Raw genomic sequence first — 15,714 nt, 5'->3', positions numbered from 1 at the left:
CCATGACATCGCTGTAATCATTGCGGAGGACTTGCTCCTCCCACATGCCCATGTGTAAACACGCGTAGCTTGGGGAGAAGCAAGCCCCCATCGCCACGCCTCTTAATTGTTGGAACACTGTGTTCTGGAATAGAAAAAAGTTATTGTTAAGGCAGATGTTGATCATGGCTAGAATCATCTTACAATGGTCCATCATGTACATAGGTTCTGTTCTTAAAAAGTATTCCACTGTCTTAATCCCATCCTGATGCTGAATACTCGTGTACAACGCAACAACGTCAAGAGTGATTAGCCAGTAATCTTCATGCCACTCCATACCCTTTATCCTCCTCAAAAAGTCATTGGTGTCCTGTATGTAGGAAGAGAGACCCCTCACATGTTTTTGTAGAAAGAAGTCTATATACAATGATGTCTTCTCCAAGATACTGCCCCTGGCCGAAATGATTGGCCTCCCTGGGGGTTTGGCTAGGTTTTTATGTATCTTGGGGATAATGTAGAAGACTGGCATCACCGGGTGGTTTACTTTCAAGAATTTGAATTCATCTGAACTCAAGAGACCTGCACTTTTCCATGCCAGTAGTTTGTTAAAGAAATCACCCCACGCTGCTTTTACTACTTTCCATTCACGCCTTTTATATATATATGTATGTATGTATATATATATATATATATCTCCACACTTCCGCTCCATTTCAAGGGGCCCCTGGCGCTTCTCTATCCGGTGCAATGCTGCGGCCGAGCTGTGCCGTCATAACATCCTCCGACGGTTCCCTGGTAGGAAACCAATTAGCACGCACTCACGGTTTATTTAATTTCAATCCCTATATATATATATATATCACTCAAAGTTTGCCCTGCAGATGAGCTCGCACTCCATGTAGGTAAGTTGAGCAACAACATTTATTTCCAAGGCAAGCAAGCATTTCAGTTCGCGAATTTCCCCATGCTTTGCCGACGCGTTTCCGAGAATCTTTTCTCCTTTTTCAAAGGCGCATGAAAGACTGCCTTTAATGTCCACAGTTGCTGCCTCCTACTCTGATTGTTTAATGGGCTTCTGGTGTGCCTCAGCCTTCGATGTGATTCTTCCCACAAGGCACTGTGGAACTTGTAGTTCGTATCTTCCTTTTTTTCACGAGTGGATTTATATTGTGATTAGCAGTTTTTTTTAAACGGGACACACAAAATGAAAGTCTTGCTTTTCCTTCATTTAGGATACCTGCAATGTCGTTTCTTTAACTGGCATGATTCCAGTCACGATCCCTTTCCATTTCTAGGGCGGTGCGTAAGCTCCACGGCCGGACCCGCCGTGTAAAATGTCACTCAAAGTTTGCCCTGCAGATGAGCTCGCACTCCATGTAGGTAAGTTGAGCAACAACATTTATTTCCAAGGCAAGCAAGCATTTCAGTTCGCGAATTTCCCCATGCTTTGCCGACGCGTTTCCGAGAATCTTTTCTCCTTTTTCAAAGGCGCATGAAAGACTGCCTTTAATGTCCACAGTTGCTGCCTCCTACTCTGATTGTTTAATGGGCTTCTGGTGTGCCTCAGCCTTCGATGTGATTCTTCCCACAAGGCACTGTGGAACTTGTAGTTTGTATCTTCCTTTTTTTCACGAGTGGATTTATATTGTGATTAGCAGTTTTTTTTAAACGGGACACACAAAATGAAAGTCTTGCTTTTCCTTCATTTAGGATACCTGCAATGTCGTTTCTTTAACTGGCATGATTCCAGTCACGATCCCTTTCCATTTCTAGGGCGGTGCGTAAGCTCCACGGCCGGACCCGCCGTGTAAAATGTCACTCAAAGTTTGCCCTGCAGATGAGCTCGCACTCCATGTAGGTAAGTTGAGCAACAACATTTATTTCCAAGGCAAGCAAGCATTTCAGTTCGCGAATTTCCCCATGCTTTGCCGACGCGTTTCCGAGAATCTTTTCTCCTTTTTCAAAGGCGCATGAAAGACTGCCTTTAATGTCCACAGTTGCTGCCTCCTACTCTGATTGTTTAATGGGCTTCTGGTGTGCCTCAGCCTTCGATGTGATTCTTCCCACAAGGCAGGTTTATATATATATATATATATATATATATATATATATATATATATATATATATATATTACCTACTGGCGGTCGCCAGTAGGTAGTTATAGTTAGGACCACGTTTCCATAGGAAAACCTCAACATTCTATTTTGAATAACTTTGGCGCCGGTCGACGAATCCTCGCGAATTTCTCAAAATAGGTGGGGCGCTACGCTCCGCTCCTACCCTGAAAGTCTCGGGGGGATCCGTCAAGCGGGGGCTGAGATAAAAGGGGGGTCCCAAAACGCGTTTTTCCCATGCATTTTTCCATAGGACCTTTAGACAGGGCTACAGCCCGAACGGCTGAACAGAATTACTAGAAATTTGGCAGAGAGGTAGTCCGTAGGTCAAGGAAGTGCCTTTTGTAGGTTTGGTGTAAATCAGTTCAGTTGATTTTGAGAAAATAGCCTTTAAATCAATATATATATCTGAGCCAGCTTACGGTACGCTTACCGTACGCTTACGGTAAGCGTACGGTGGCGTGCGCGAGCGCGATTCTGATTGGCTCTTAGATCTTAGTAAACATTCGAATCGGCCGAAACCAGGAAGCGGCGGCCGCCATTTTGTGTATTTCACTCTGAAAAAAAAGAGTGAAAACAAGGAAAGGGGGCAATGAGGAGAGTTACAGACCCCCTAACAATTGTAAGGGGGTCAAAGAAGGACAGAAAAGTACAAAAAAAACATTTATTGATTTTAAAAAAAATCACGGGGTACGCGTACGGTAAGCTCACGGTAAGCGTACGGTAAAAAAAATAAAAATAAATAAATGAAAATCAGATTTAAGAGTTTAGAAATTAGGGAGCTCTAAAAAGAGCTGTTGTGTTTATGGAGTCATTTTTTTAGTGGTACCTACAAGTAAGTACCGATGCAGAGTCTAAGGTTCAAGAGGAAGACTCTGTTCCCTTCATCATTGAAGTGCACACCATCTCCTCTATAAATGTCTTGCATGTCGTAACGCAAGTTGTTGTGGTAAATGGCACCCATACCATAGTCACGGAGGAAAGCAGAAACAGATTTGTTGACGTGCTTTCTTGCTTTGTCAATCTGTGGACAGAAATGATTGGACCAGTTCCATTTTTGCCTTTGGCATATGTTGGAAAACACAAAGGCAGTTTTAGGGAAAAGTGTAAACAGTTGTGCAAAGGTGTCCTTCATAAGCATTTCCAGACCTACCCCAGTCAAAGTGCCTAGGTCATTGCCACCACAGTGCACTATTATGAGGTCAGGGTGTTGGATTTGCATGAAGGATTTCACCAATGGCATCAATTGGTGCCACTTTAACCCTCTCTGACCAATCCATTTAATGTCTACATTTGGCAAAGCAAGGTCTCTCACCATATCTGTTTTCTCTGCAAACTTTTCACTCCAGAAGACATAGCTGTGCCCTACAATCCACACTGTGAACATCTTCAAAGGAGAACTGGATGCACTCAGGAGGTGTCTTTCAGTAGAATGGCAATATGAAAAGAAAGACAGTTTGGAAATGGAGGCATACATATTTTTTACAAAACAAAAAGAACTGATTGGCTGTTTCATACCATTCTAGAAAAAAAACTAGGCTGTATGTGAAAATTAATAGAAGCATGTTTTGTATTGGTACAAAAAAATGTGTAACCAAAGAACAGTACTATGGATTTGCAGTTAGGTTTGAAAAGTCAAGCACTCTTGCTCTGTGGAATTGAAACATTGTGTGTCGAACTTCTGACCTAACTGCACACAGCAGTGTTCCATGAGCTGTTGCTATGGTAGCAGGCAGAAGTCAAGTTGGGGGAAGGGTACTAGGCAGAAGTCAAGTTGGGGGCAGGGTACTTTTGGAAAAGGGTTGGTTTTCAACCAATAGAAATGTGTCATTACATTTGAAAAAAAGGGGGAAGCACTGAGATTTGAAACTTACATGTATATGTGTGGAAAAATAGAGGGAAAGTTTGCCATTATCTGGTTCTGCTGAGAGGAGAGAGGTGTACAGAACAGAGATCCTGGCTCTGATAATCTGCTGTTTGAGTGACACATTTCTTTCACAACTAACTAATTTTAAAGGTGAGTTTACAGTTTGAGAGGGGATGTATGTGGTAACTTAAGAAATGAATAATAGAAATGGGAATTGTTTTTGTTGTAGTTACACATGGTGGATTCATAATGTGTCAGTCTGTAAAAGAGATTTTCACTTGGCCCGAAAAAAAAAGAGCAGTAAGTGTGCTTTCAAATTGGCAAAGAAATTTCGTTTTGGCACTAATGTGAAAACATGACTGTGTGTGCATAGAAGAATTATAGGCAGAAATGTATTGCGTCTTGCTCTGGTGATTTCACAGTTGCAGTAGATGGAAAAGAGGAGCGAATTTTTGGGGGAAGAAGCAGAGGTTTAGCACACACCCATGTGCTTGCCATGTATAGTCATGCACAGTAATTAGAAGCGAGTGGGGTTTTCAGGTTTAAGTCTGTAATGCAAATACATTCAGCATCACTAAGGCTGGTTGCCCCTGCTGGAGTGTAGGCAGTCACAGAGAATACACACGGTGGTGGTCTGAAAAAAAAACAGCTTGGACATGTGCATTTAAATAAATTTAAAAAAAAAGGTTTCAGAATGTGTCAGTCTGTAAAAGTGATTTCAAAGTGTAAAAAGAGATTTTCACTTGGCCCGAAAAAAAAAGAGCAGTAAGTGTGCTTTCAAATTGGCAAAGAAATTTCGTTTTGGCACTAATGTGAAAACATGACTCTGTGTGCATAGAAGAATTATAGGCAGAAATGTATTGCGTCTTGCTCTGGTGATTTCACAGTTGCAGTAGATGGAAAAGAGGAGCGAATTTTTGGGGGAAGAAGCAGAGGTTTAGCACACACCCATGTGCTTGCCATGTATAGTCATGCACAGTAATTAGAAGCGAGTGGGGTTTTCAGGTTTAAGTCTGTAATGCAAATACATTCAGCATCACTAAGGCTGGTTGCCCCTGCTGGAGTGTAGGCAGTCACAGAGAATACACACGGTGGTGGTCTGAAAAAAAAACAGCTTGGACATGTGCATTTAAATAAATTTAAAAAAAAAGGTTTCAGAATGTGTCAGTCTGTAAAAGTGATTTCAAAGTGTAAAAAGAGATTTTCACTTGGCCCGAAAAAAAAAGAGCAGTAAGTGTGCTTTCAAATTGGCAAAGAAATTTCGTTTTGGCACTAATGTGAAAACATGACTCTGTGTGCATAGAAGAATTATAGGCAGAAATGTATTGCGTCTTGCTCTGGTGATTTCACAGTTGCAGTAGATGGAAAAGTGGAGCGAATTTTTGGGGGAAGAAGCAGAGGTTTAGCACACACCCATGTGCTTGCCATGTATAGTCATGCACAGTAATTAGAAGCGAGTGGGGTTTTCAAGTTTAAGTCTGTAATGCAAATACATTCAGCATCACTAAGGCTGGTTGCCCCTGCTGGAGTGTAGGCAGTCACAGAGAATACACACGGTGGTGGTCTGAAAAAAAAACAGCTTGGACATGTGCATTTAAATAAATTTAAAAAAAAGGTTTCAGAATGTGTCAGTCTGTAAAAGTGATTTCAAAGTGTAAAAAGAGATTTTCACTTGGCCCGAAAAAAAAAGAGCAGTAAGTGTGCTTTCAAATTGGCAAAGAAATTTCGTTTTGGCACTAATGTGAAAACATGACTCTGTGTGCATAGAAGAATTATAGGCAGAAATGTATTGCGTCTTGCTCTGGTGATTTCACAGTTGCAGTAGATGGAAAAGAGGAGCGAATTTTTGGGGGAAGAAGCAGAGGTTTAGCACACACCCATGTGCTTGCCATGTATAGTCATGCACAGTAATTAGAAGCGAGTGGGGTTTTCAGGTTTAAGTCTGTAATGCAAATACATTCAGCATCACTAAGGCTGGTTGCCCCTGCTGGAGTGTAGGCAGTCACAGAGAATACACACGGTGGTGGTCTGAAAAAAAAACAGCTTGGACATGTGCATTTAAATAAATTTAAAAAAAAGGTTTCAGAATGTGTCAGTCTGTAAAAGTGATTTCAAAGTGTAAAAAGAGATTTTCACTTGGCCCGAAAAAAAAAGAGCAGTAAGTGTGCTTTCAAATTGGCAAAGAAATTTCGTTTTGGCACTAATGTGAAAACATGACTCTGTGTGCATAGAAGAATTATAGGCAGAAATGTATTGCGTCTTGCTCTGGTGATTTCACAGTTGCAGTAGATGGAAAAGAGGAGCGAATTTTTGGGGGAAGAAGCAGAGGTTTAGCACACACCCATGTGCTTGCCATGTATAGTCATGCACAGTAATTAGAAGCGAGTGGGGTTTTCAGGTTTAAGTCTGTAATGCAAATACATTCAGCATCACTAAGGCTGGTTGCCCCTGCTGGAGTGTAGGCAGTCACAGAGAATACACACGGTGGTGGTCTGAAAAAAAAACAGCTTGGACATGTGCATTTAAATAAATTTAAAAAAAAAGGTTTCAGAATGTGTCAGTCTGTAAAAGTGATTTCAAATTGAAAAAAGAGATATACACTTGCCCCCGAAAAAAAAAGAGCAGTAAGTGTGCTTTCAAATTGGCAAAGAAATTTCGTTTTGGGACTAATGTGAAAACATGACTCTGTGTGCATAGAAGAATTATAGGCAGAAATGTATTGCGTCTTGCTCTGGTGATTTCACAGTTGCAGTAGATGGAAAAGAGGAGCGAATTTTTGGGGGAAGAAGCAGAGGTTTAGCACACACCCATGTGCTTGCCATGTATAGTCATGCACAGTAATTAGAAGCGAGTGGGGTTTTCAGGTTTAAGTCTGTAATGCAAATACATTCAGCATCACTAAGGCTGTTTGCCCCTGCTGGAGTGTAGGCAGTCACAGAGAATGCACACGGTGGTGGTCTGAAAAAAAAACTGCTTGGACATGTGCATTTAAATAAATTAAAAAAAAAGGTTTCAGAATGTGTCAGTCTGTAAAAGTGATTTCAAAGTGTAAAAAGAGATTTTCACTTGGCCCCGAAAAAAAAAGAGCAGTAAGTGTGCTTTCAAATTGGCAAAGAAATTTCGTTTTGGCACTAATGTGAAAACATGACTCTGTGTGCATAGAAGAATTATAGGCAGAAATGTATTGCGTCTTGCTCTGGTGATTTCACAGTTGCAGTAGATGGAAAAGAGGAGCGAATTTTTGGGGGAAGAAGCAGAGGTTTAGCACACACCCATGTGCTTGCCATGTATAGTCATGCACAGTAATTAGAAGCGAGTGGGGTTTTCAGGTTTAAGTCTGTAATGCAAATACATTCAGCATCACTAAGGCTGGTTGCCCCTGCTGGAGTGTAGGCAGTCACAGAGAATGCACACGGTGGTGGTCTGAAAAAAAAACTGCTTGGACATGTGCATTTAAATAAATTAAAAAAAAAGGTTTCAGAATGTGTCAGTCTGTAAAAGTGATTTCAAATTGAAAAAAGAGATATACACTTGGCCCGAAAAAAAAAGAGCAGTAAGTGTGCTTTCAAATTGGCAAAGAAATTTCGTTTTGGCACTAATGTGAAAACATGACTCTGTGTGCATAGAAGAATTATAGGCAGAAATGTATTGCGTCTTGCTCTGGTGATTTCACAGTTGCAGTAGATGGAAAAGAGGAGCGAATTTTTGGGGGAAGAAGCAGAGGTTTAGCACACACCCATGTGCTTGCCATGTATAGTCATGCACAGTAATTAGAAGCGAGTGGGGTTTTCAGGTTTAAGTCTGTAATGCAAATACATTCAGCATCACTAAGGCTGGTTGCCCCTGCTGGAGTGTAGGCAGTCACAGAGAATACACACGGTGGTGGTCTGAAAAAAAAACAGCTTGGTTTCATAATGTGACAGTTTGTTATACAGATTTTCACTTGCCCAAAAAAAAAGAGGAGTTTGTGTGCATTCAAATTGGCAAAGAAATTTCGTTTTGTGACTATTGTGAAAAGAAATGTAGTAATATATTTAAATTCAATAAAGAATTTTTTTTTTAGTTTTTTTGCAGGTATTGCTGAAGAACAGTGAACAAAATTTAAGATGCCTACAAAATCTCGAGTTCAAAAAACGCTAAAAAAAAAACTATATTTGAGGACAACTGGAGGACCAAAGTTAGTAGAAGATGCTGATGTTGGGAAAAAGAAAAAATCTTCTGGTAAGCAAAAAAGACAATTCCTAAACAAAATATTGAAAACAAACAAAAATGTACAAAATGTCTGTTCTCGGAAAAATGTAACAAAACCTACAGAACAGCAAAAAATTGAGGATTTAGTTAATGCAAATATACCTTCTGCAATTGAAAAGTTTAACATAAACAGAAAAACAGCATTTAAAGAGATACGTAGAAAAATGTTTCAGAGAAGAGTTATGTCCAATTTGATAAAGGATATAAAGAAATATAAGCAAAAGGCTAAATATTATAAGAGAAAAAAAGAAATTGAAGCCATTGCAGCAAAGGCATTAGAATTAAAAAGGAAACTATTCATATTAATTTTGAATAGGATGCGTACATTAGATAAAATGGTTAATGTACTGAAATCACAAAGCAAAAGCAAAAGAGTAGTGAACAGAACAAATTTTTGTAAAGTGTTTTTAGGAAAGTGGATGCATAGCTCAAGTAGTGAACCTTTTTTTAATGAAGAGAGCTATTTTCAAAGTAATAGTTTGCTGCATGCAGTTGACACCAGAGGTCGTTCATACGAAGTAAAAAATGGTTGCATAATGGAGAAGGAGATAATGGTTCCAAGAGATGAGGTACAAGTGATGGCAGATGAGGCAATGGGGAGACGTCCTAAAGCCCCAGTGTACACTTGGAATTGTAGTAGTATTTGCACTGTGCGTCAGGAATCTATTGACAGATTTCGAGAGTTTCTAAGAGAATATAGTAAAAAAAGTGTAAAACAAAAGATTAAGGTGCTTCAAAGTCTGGATCCATGCAGAGTGAGAGAGAATACTGGTTTGCAGGGTCATTCTCTTGCTTGTCTATCTAGAAAAGTGTGCAATAGTGTTTTCCATCATTTTAGGATGCTGGCTGTTCATCATACTGAAATGAGAAAGTTTGTGAGACGGTTGTATTTTGCCAAAAGTCCAGCAATAAAGTTAAATGAATTGAATAGGGCTCTGTTCCGAGGAACGGTATCAGATGTAGAGAAGGTTGTTGATGAAATTCAGTTTTGTTACTTTGGTCCTGAACAAAACAGTGCAGAGAAGGACACAGTAAATGAGGCAGAAGTGGAAGAGAATGTAGAACCTTGTGTAAGTAAGACATTTAATGATCACATAACAAAATTTGCAATAGTCTCTAATGAAAGACCAAATGTTACTTGTATTTGTTGCCGCAGAACTCATTATAGAAAACAAACTAGGAATGTTGATCTCTACAGAAAGAGTGAAAATGAAGATAATTATAAGTGGATGGATTTTGCAACATATATATTTCTTGAAAATTGTTTTGAATTGGGTGAAGATCAGCGTATTTGTAAATACTGCTACAACAAGTTAGAGGAAAATAGAATGCCGACCAGAGCTGTACATAATAATTTAGAATTGGATGCTATTCCTGCTGAACTTTCTGAATTAAATACATATGAGTCTATACTCATTCAATGTGTTCATCCGTTCCAGACCATAGTACGTATGGAGCCCAAAACTGGTAAATTACCTCCTTCAGATTTAGTGAGAGGTTTAAAAGGTAGAGTGGTGTATTTGCCCTTGGATTTGAAAAAAAATATGGAAACTATTGATGCGGATACTTTGGAAACTGAACCATTAATTATTCTGGTTAATGGTGTACCTACAAAGAATAAGAAGATTTGGCAGGAGCTGGTAGATGTGCGGAAAGTACAAAGAGCAAATTTGTATTTGAAAAAAAATAACAAATGGTATGAATCAATTTATATAGTAGAAGAAGAAGAAGAAGAAGATTTACAAGGAGATACAGAAACACCAAGTGGACAAATTGAAAAAGTGGACAAGTCAAAGGAAGAAGAAATTTATGAACATTTTAGCATACATCCTCTCCATTCGAAAGAAGTTATGGGAGACAATATTGATCTCTTTCAGATGAAGAAAGCAAAAGGAAATCCCGTGAGTGTATGGGAGGAGAGCTTGGAAGCTCGATGTTTTCCCCAGCTGTTTCCTAAAGGAAAAGGAGGACGATACGATGAACGTCCGGAACAGATTCCAGCTTCTGAGTATCGGACTACAAGACTATATGCTGAAGATCCCAGATTTCGACAAAGTATCCCTTATTTGTTCCATCTTTTATTTGAAAGCGACTTGTCTGCACTGTCTTATGCAGTAAATCACATTTTAAAAAGTGGAGTACATTTACAAAATGTGTCTGCTAAGGATTTTATGGAGAAAGTGCAGCACCGAGATGATCATTTGGAAACACAACTGATCAATCTGATGGCTTGTCAGCGTGGGACAAATGAATATTGGTACCGACGCCATGGTGAACTAAAATGCATGTTACGCAATTTAGGAACACCAACATGGTTCCTTACCCTAAGCTGCGCCGAGTACGCTTGGGATGATTTACTGGATTTTCTACGAGAGGCCAATTCAAACATTGAAAACATCGAATACAAGACAGCAGGAGAACTGTGCTCATTGGATCCGGTTAATGTTTGCAGATATTTCAATCATAGATTTGAGGCTATGATGTCCTTCATCTGCAATAAAAAAAATCCACCCCTTGGAGAAGTAGTGGATTTCTTTTGGAGAAAAGAGTACCAGGCAAGAGGTGCTCCTCATATTCATATGCTGCTGTGGATCAAGGATGCCCCAAAGTTTGGAACAGATACTGATGAAGCAGTGTTATCTTACATTGAAGAATATGCAACATGTGCTATACCTAAAAGCACAGAAGAGTACAAGTTAAAGGAGCAAGTTCTACGTTTCCAAAGTCATCGGTGTGGAAAATACTGTCGACGGAAATACAAGAGCAAAGAAAAATACTACACTAAATGTCGATTTGGATTTCCTAGACCTGTTCTTACAAATGGAAGAGTCAACAGTTTTATGTCAGCTGTGAGACATACTATCACAAGAAAATCACCTAAGAATACCTACAACCTTAAAAGAAAAGAAGAATCAAAAAATATAAATGACTACAACCCAGTCATTTTATCCATGTGGAACGCTAACATGGATATACAGTATGTTGCTGACAATTCCATTGCTGTTGCTCGATATGTAACGTCTTACATTACGAAATCAGAAAAAACAGAATTGAAGGAAATGTGGGAAGAGATTTCTCACGAGAAGACTGTCAGTAAGAAGCTGTACAGTTTCAGTTTGAAGATGTTATCGCATCGAGAAATTGGATCCTACGAATGTTCAGATAGATTATCTTCTGCAAGTCTCTACTCGAAGTCAAGAAGAATAATTTGGGCAAGTTTAGGCCTTGCAGCAATGAGAAATCGGGTACTGAAATCTGTTGGAGAAATTGAATATTTGGCACAGTTCGAACCTGAAAGTACAGATATATTGAAAACAAACATGTTGGACACATATTATCCCAAGAGAAGTCATCATCTGGAGAACATGTGTCTCTATGAAGTGCTGCAGAACTACATTTATTCACGGAAAGCTGCAGAAGACATCAATAATGGAAAATATAAAGTCGTTGGTGAAGAAGGATGTTTGGTGAAGCAAACCAAAGGAAGTTTGATAAATCACCGGAAGCTGAGTTGCGACACTACCGACAAGAAAGAATTTTACTACTTGGCTCTTTTACAGTTGTTTAAACCATGGCGTTCAGAGGATGAACTACTGGGAGAATTCCAGAGCTATGAAGATTCTTTTAATGCTTGCAAAGACAGCATACAATGCAGTACATTCTCAACTTATCTGCAAATGTTAAATGAAGAAATTGAACAGGAAACTACAATTGCAGCAGAAATTGCTAGAGACAGTTCTCAGGACAGCCAAAGTTCAGGAACATACAGTCAAGATCCCCTAGGACAACCAATCGTTGAAAATGAAGCATCAATAGCCATGAATGAAGTGGAAACGGCTATGAATCAAGCTCAAGAAGAATTTATAGACTTAGAAAATTTGGAAAGACAACTGAATCAAGAGCAGCAACAAATTTATGAAGAGATCAAAAACAAAATTGAACACGGATTTCTACATGAAAAAAAAGAGTGCTCATGCACATCATTTCATCCAATCAGGATGTATGTAAGCGGACAAGCTGGCACTGGAAAAAGTTTCCTAATTAAAGTCATCAGAAGCTACCTAAAGCAAAAAACAGATTCTACTTTGTCTTGTGTGGTTACTGCTCCAACTGGGTTAGCAGCATATAACATAAAAGGAATCACCTTACATCGTTTGCTAATGTTACCAGTGGAGCATGAGAACAAAATACAATTCAACAAGCTAACTGGAGAAGCATGCTTGGAAGTTTCAAGAGTATTGAAGAAGATGCAAGTTCTCATTATTGATGAGGTGAGCATGGTATCAAACTTAATGCTTGCCTTTGTGCATTTAAGAATGCAGCAAATTTTGAAGACAGACTATGACGTGTTATTTGGTGGAAAACACGTCATCGTTTTTGGGGATCTTTTGCAACTTACTCCGGTTAAAGGACAACCAGTGTTTAATACTGTGACACATGAAGACACGAAGAAGTCATTGGGAAGCATCGGTAATACAAATATTTGGTCCTTCTTTGAGTACAAGGAACTTACAACTAATATGAGGCAAGCAAACGATGAAGAATATGGAAGTATTCTGAAAGATATCAGGATTGGACTACTCACAGAAGCTGGCAAAAAAGCATTACAGACTCGGCTGCTACATAATTTATTTCCAAAGGAAGAAATAGTTGCAGAGAAGATATACAAGAACATTGCAGAAAACAAAAGTGTCATCTGCTTAATGCCAACTCTACGTGAATGCTCAATATTCAATGAGGAGCTTTTGAAATTGGAAAAGGAAGAGATCATGAAATTGGAAGCAGTGGACAAAATTGAGGATGGAAGAATTACTGTCACAGTAACAGGCAAACTGAAAAATAAATTGGACTCACTAGAGAAGAACATCTCCAAAACAGCAGGATTAGAAAAAAATCTATATGTTTGCATGAACTGTAGAGTGTTTTTAAGGAGAAATTTGGATGTTGAAAAAGGCTTAGTAAATGGAGCGATGGGAAGAGTTGTGGGTTTTATTAATTATCAGAAAAAAGATGGAATTGAATGGTTAAAAATAAAATTTGATCAGATAGAGGAAGTTAAAGACATTTGTCGTTGTTCAGTTCGTTTCATGCTTGTGAAAGACTTATATGTACGTAGGAAGCAGTTTCCGTTTTCTCTAGCATATGCTGTAACTATTCACAAGTCTCAAGGATTGACTGTAGATTGTGCATTTGTGAACATTGGATCTAGTGTGTTCAAAGAAGGTATGGCATATGTTGCTTTGTCACGAGTCAAAACATTATCAGGTTTATTCATGATAGACTTCGATGACTCAAAAGTTAGTGCTGATACAAACTGTGTAAAGGAGTATAATAGATTAAGAAGAAGCTATGCTCCTCATTTAGGTCAGTATCCTGTGTTGGAGAAACGTGTAGTTTCTCGTAAAAGGAGAAATGAGAATATCTGTAATGAAGATGTAGAGAAGAGGAAAAAAAAGAGGAGTGATGTAATTGCAAGCAAAAAGAATAAGGAAAATGAAGAACAGGTTGTAGGATGTCATTTTGAAAATAGCTCTGGTGTCAACTGCTACGCAAATGTAGTGCTGAATGTTGCTTTTTATCTGGAAAGTTTGCAAGAGCAGATAATAATAAATCAGGGAAAAAGATTCTGTTCAGAGCTCAGTCTCCTTTTTCAAAAGCTGAGTAAAGATAAAACTCAAATAGAAAGTGCTACTGATATTAGAAAACTTTTAGATGTATGTTCAGGACGAACACAGTTTTCTCAAAATGAACAGCAAGATGCTCACGAATTTTTGATGTATTTTCTTCAGGTAGTGGAAGAAGAAGGAGTTCCCATTGACATTTTTTTTGGTCTCTCTTATAAATGGGAACATAGTTGTGATAATTGTTATAATATAAGTGGTTCTATTGTTGATAATGAAAGGTTTATTTATTTGACATTGCCAGAGAGTAAAACAGTCACTTTTGCAAACTTAGTTAAAGATGCTAATCATAGCATGAAATGTGGTGAGTGTAATTCTGACATGTTATCAACATTAATTTTAAGGGAATACGGACAGTATGTAATTTTAATGATGCAACGATGTAGAGCTGATGGATCAAAATTGGATACTTTAATAAAGAAGTTTACAGGACAGCAATTATCAATTTCAGGAAAAACTTTTGTAACTGTTGCAATAATTTTCCATGATGGACCTACTGTTACTTCTGGACATTACACAGTTTATCTAAAATGTGAAAAAGGATGGACACTGTGTAATGATTCCCAATTGATTTTCAAACAACGTTTGCCTTTTGATTTAGCAAATTCCTATCTAATCTTCCTGAAACCTAAATTTTAGAGAGACTTGGCAAGATCTGGACAAAATAATTTTACCATTTTACAGGATTACCATTGCAATTTTGTAGAAAAAAGATTTTTAAAATTATCATTTGGCCTAAAGGAAAGATAACCAATTGTAATGTGGACTTTTTAAATTTTTAATGCAATTTTGAAAAACCAATAATTTAGAGATTATCGGTAACTTCTGCACATTTTAAATTTTGGAATGTTATTGGACTGCCACTGGAAATTTTTTCAAAAATAATTTCAAAAATTACTATTTGGCCATGTGGAAAAGTAAGCAATTCTATTGTGGACTAAATAAATTATTCGAAAAATTTTCGTGAACCAAAATGTTACAGAGAATCGGTGAGATCTGGACAGATTAAACTTTAGAATTTTAATGGTTTTCCCTTGGAAATTTATTCCAGGGAAAGAATAAAAAATACTATTTGGCCTAAAGGAAATAAAATCAGATGTATTTTGGAGTTATTTGAGATATATTATTGTGAATGTACTTCTGAAACAAAAATATCAGACGGTATTTTAAAGAAAAAAGTATTGTTTTTAGATGACATTTTTTAAGAATAATATGCATTTCTGTAATGATAAGTTTAAGTGAGAAGAGATTCTGGGCTTTTTTAATACAATCTTTGAGATTGTTATTTTTTTTTGCCCGCTGTAAAATGATGAATGCAATTGCTTTCACAATTTATAGTGAAATGCAATATATTCTGAAAACAGCAAAAATAAGGCAAAAATATTTTTTGGGAAAAAATGTAAATATGTGTACTGTATTATAAAATGTTTTAAAAATATTAATACTTTTTTCTTTTTTTTCAGATCGATATAGAAAATTTTCGTAAACTACAACCATTTTAAAAACTATTTTTTAAAAAAACAAATGAATAAATATTTTTTTCAGTGAGTATGGTAAGTCAATAGTAATAATTGTAGTCTTTCAAGGACCTTGTAATGTGAAAAATGATTTTTAGTGTTTTTTTTAAAAAATAAAAAAAAAGGTACGCTTACCGTACGCGTACGGTAAAAAAAAAAGTTTTTTAAAAAAAATGTAAAAAAAAGATGAAAGATAAGGTTGGCTCTTAAAAGAACCGTTGTGTTCATGCAGGGACAGAGGAAAGGAACCATGGGAAAATCATTCAAAGCTACAAATGTGCTGATCTATTTTGTTATTCACTAG

At 37.7% G+C, this 15,714-nt stretch overlaps 1 protein-coding gene across 1 annotated transcript; it reads left to right on the top strand.

Moving 5' to 3' along the window:
• Window positions 1–4,001: 4,001 nt before the first annotated feature.
• On the top strand, window positions 4,002–15,418 carry LOC146805272 (uncharacterized). Its single transcript, XM_085620481.1, has 2 exons — window positions 4,002–4,111; window positions 8,025–15,418. The coding sequence occupies exon 2, from the start codon at window positions 8,068–8,070 to the stop codon at window positions 14,530–14,532; it is 6,465 nt and encodes a 2,154-aa protein (XP_085476607.1). The 5' UTR covers window positions 4,002–4,111; window positions 8,025–8,067; the 3' UTR covers window positions 14,533–15,418.
• Window positions 15,419–15,714: the final 296 nt, after the last annotated feature.

Source organism: Triturus cristatus, chromosome 8, assembly GCF_964204655.1.
Source record: "Triturus cristatus chromosome 8, aTriCri1.1, whole genome shotgun sequence".
Taxonomy (NCBI): Eukaryota; Metazoa; Chordata; class Amphibia; order Caudata; family Salamandridae; genus Triturus; species Triturus cristatus.
This window is presented reverse-complemented; position numbering and strand designations above follow the sequence as displayed.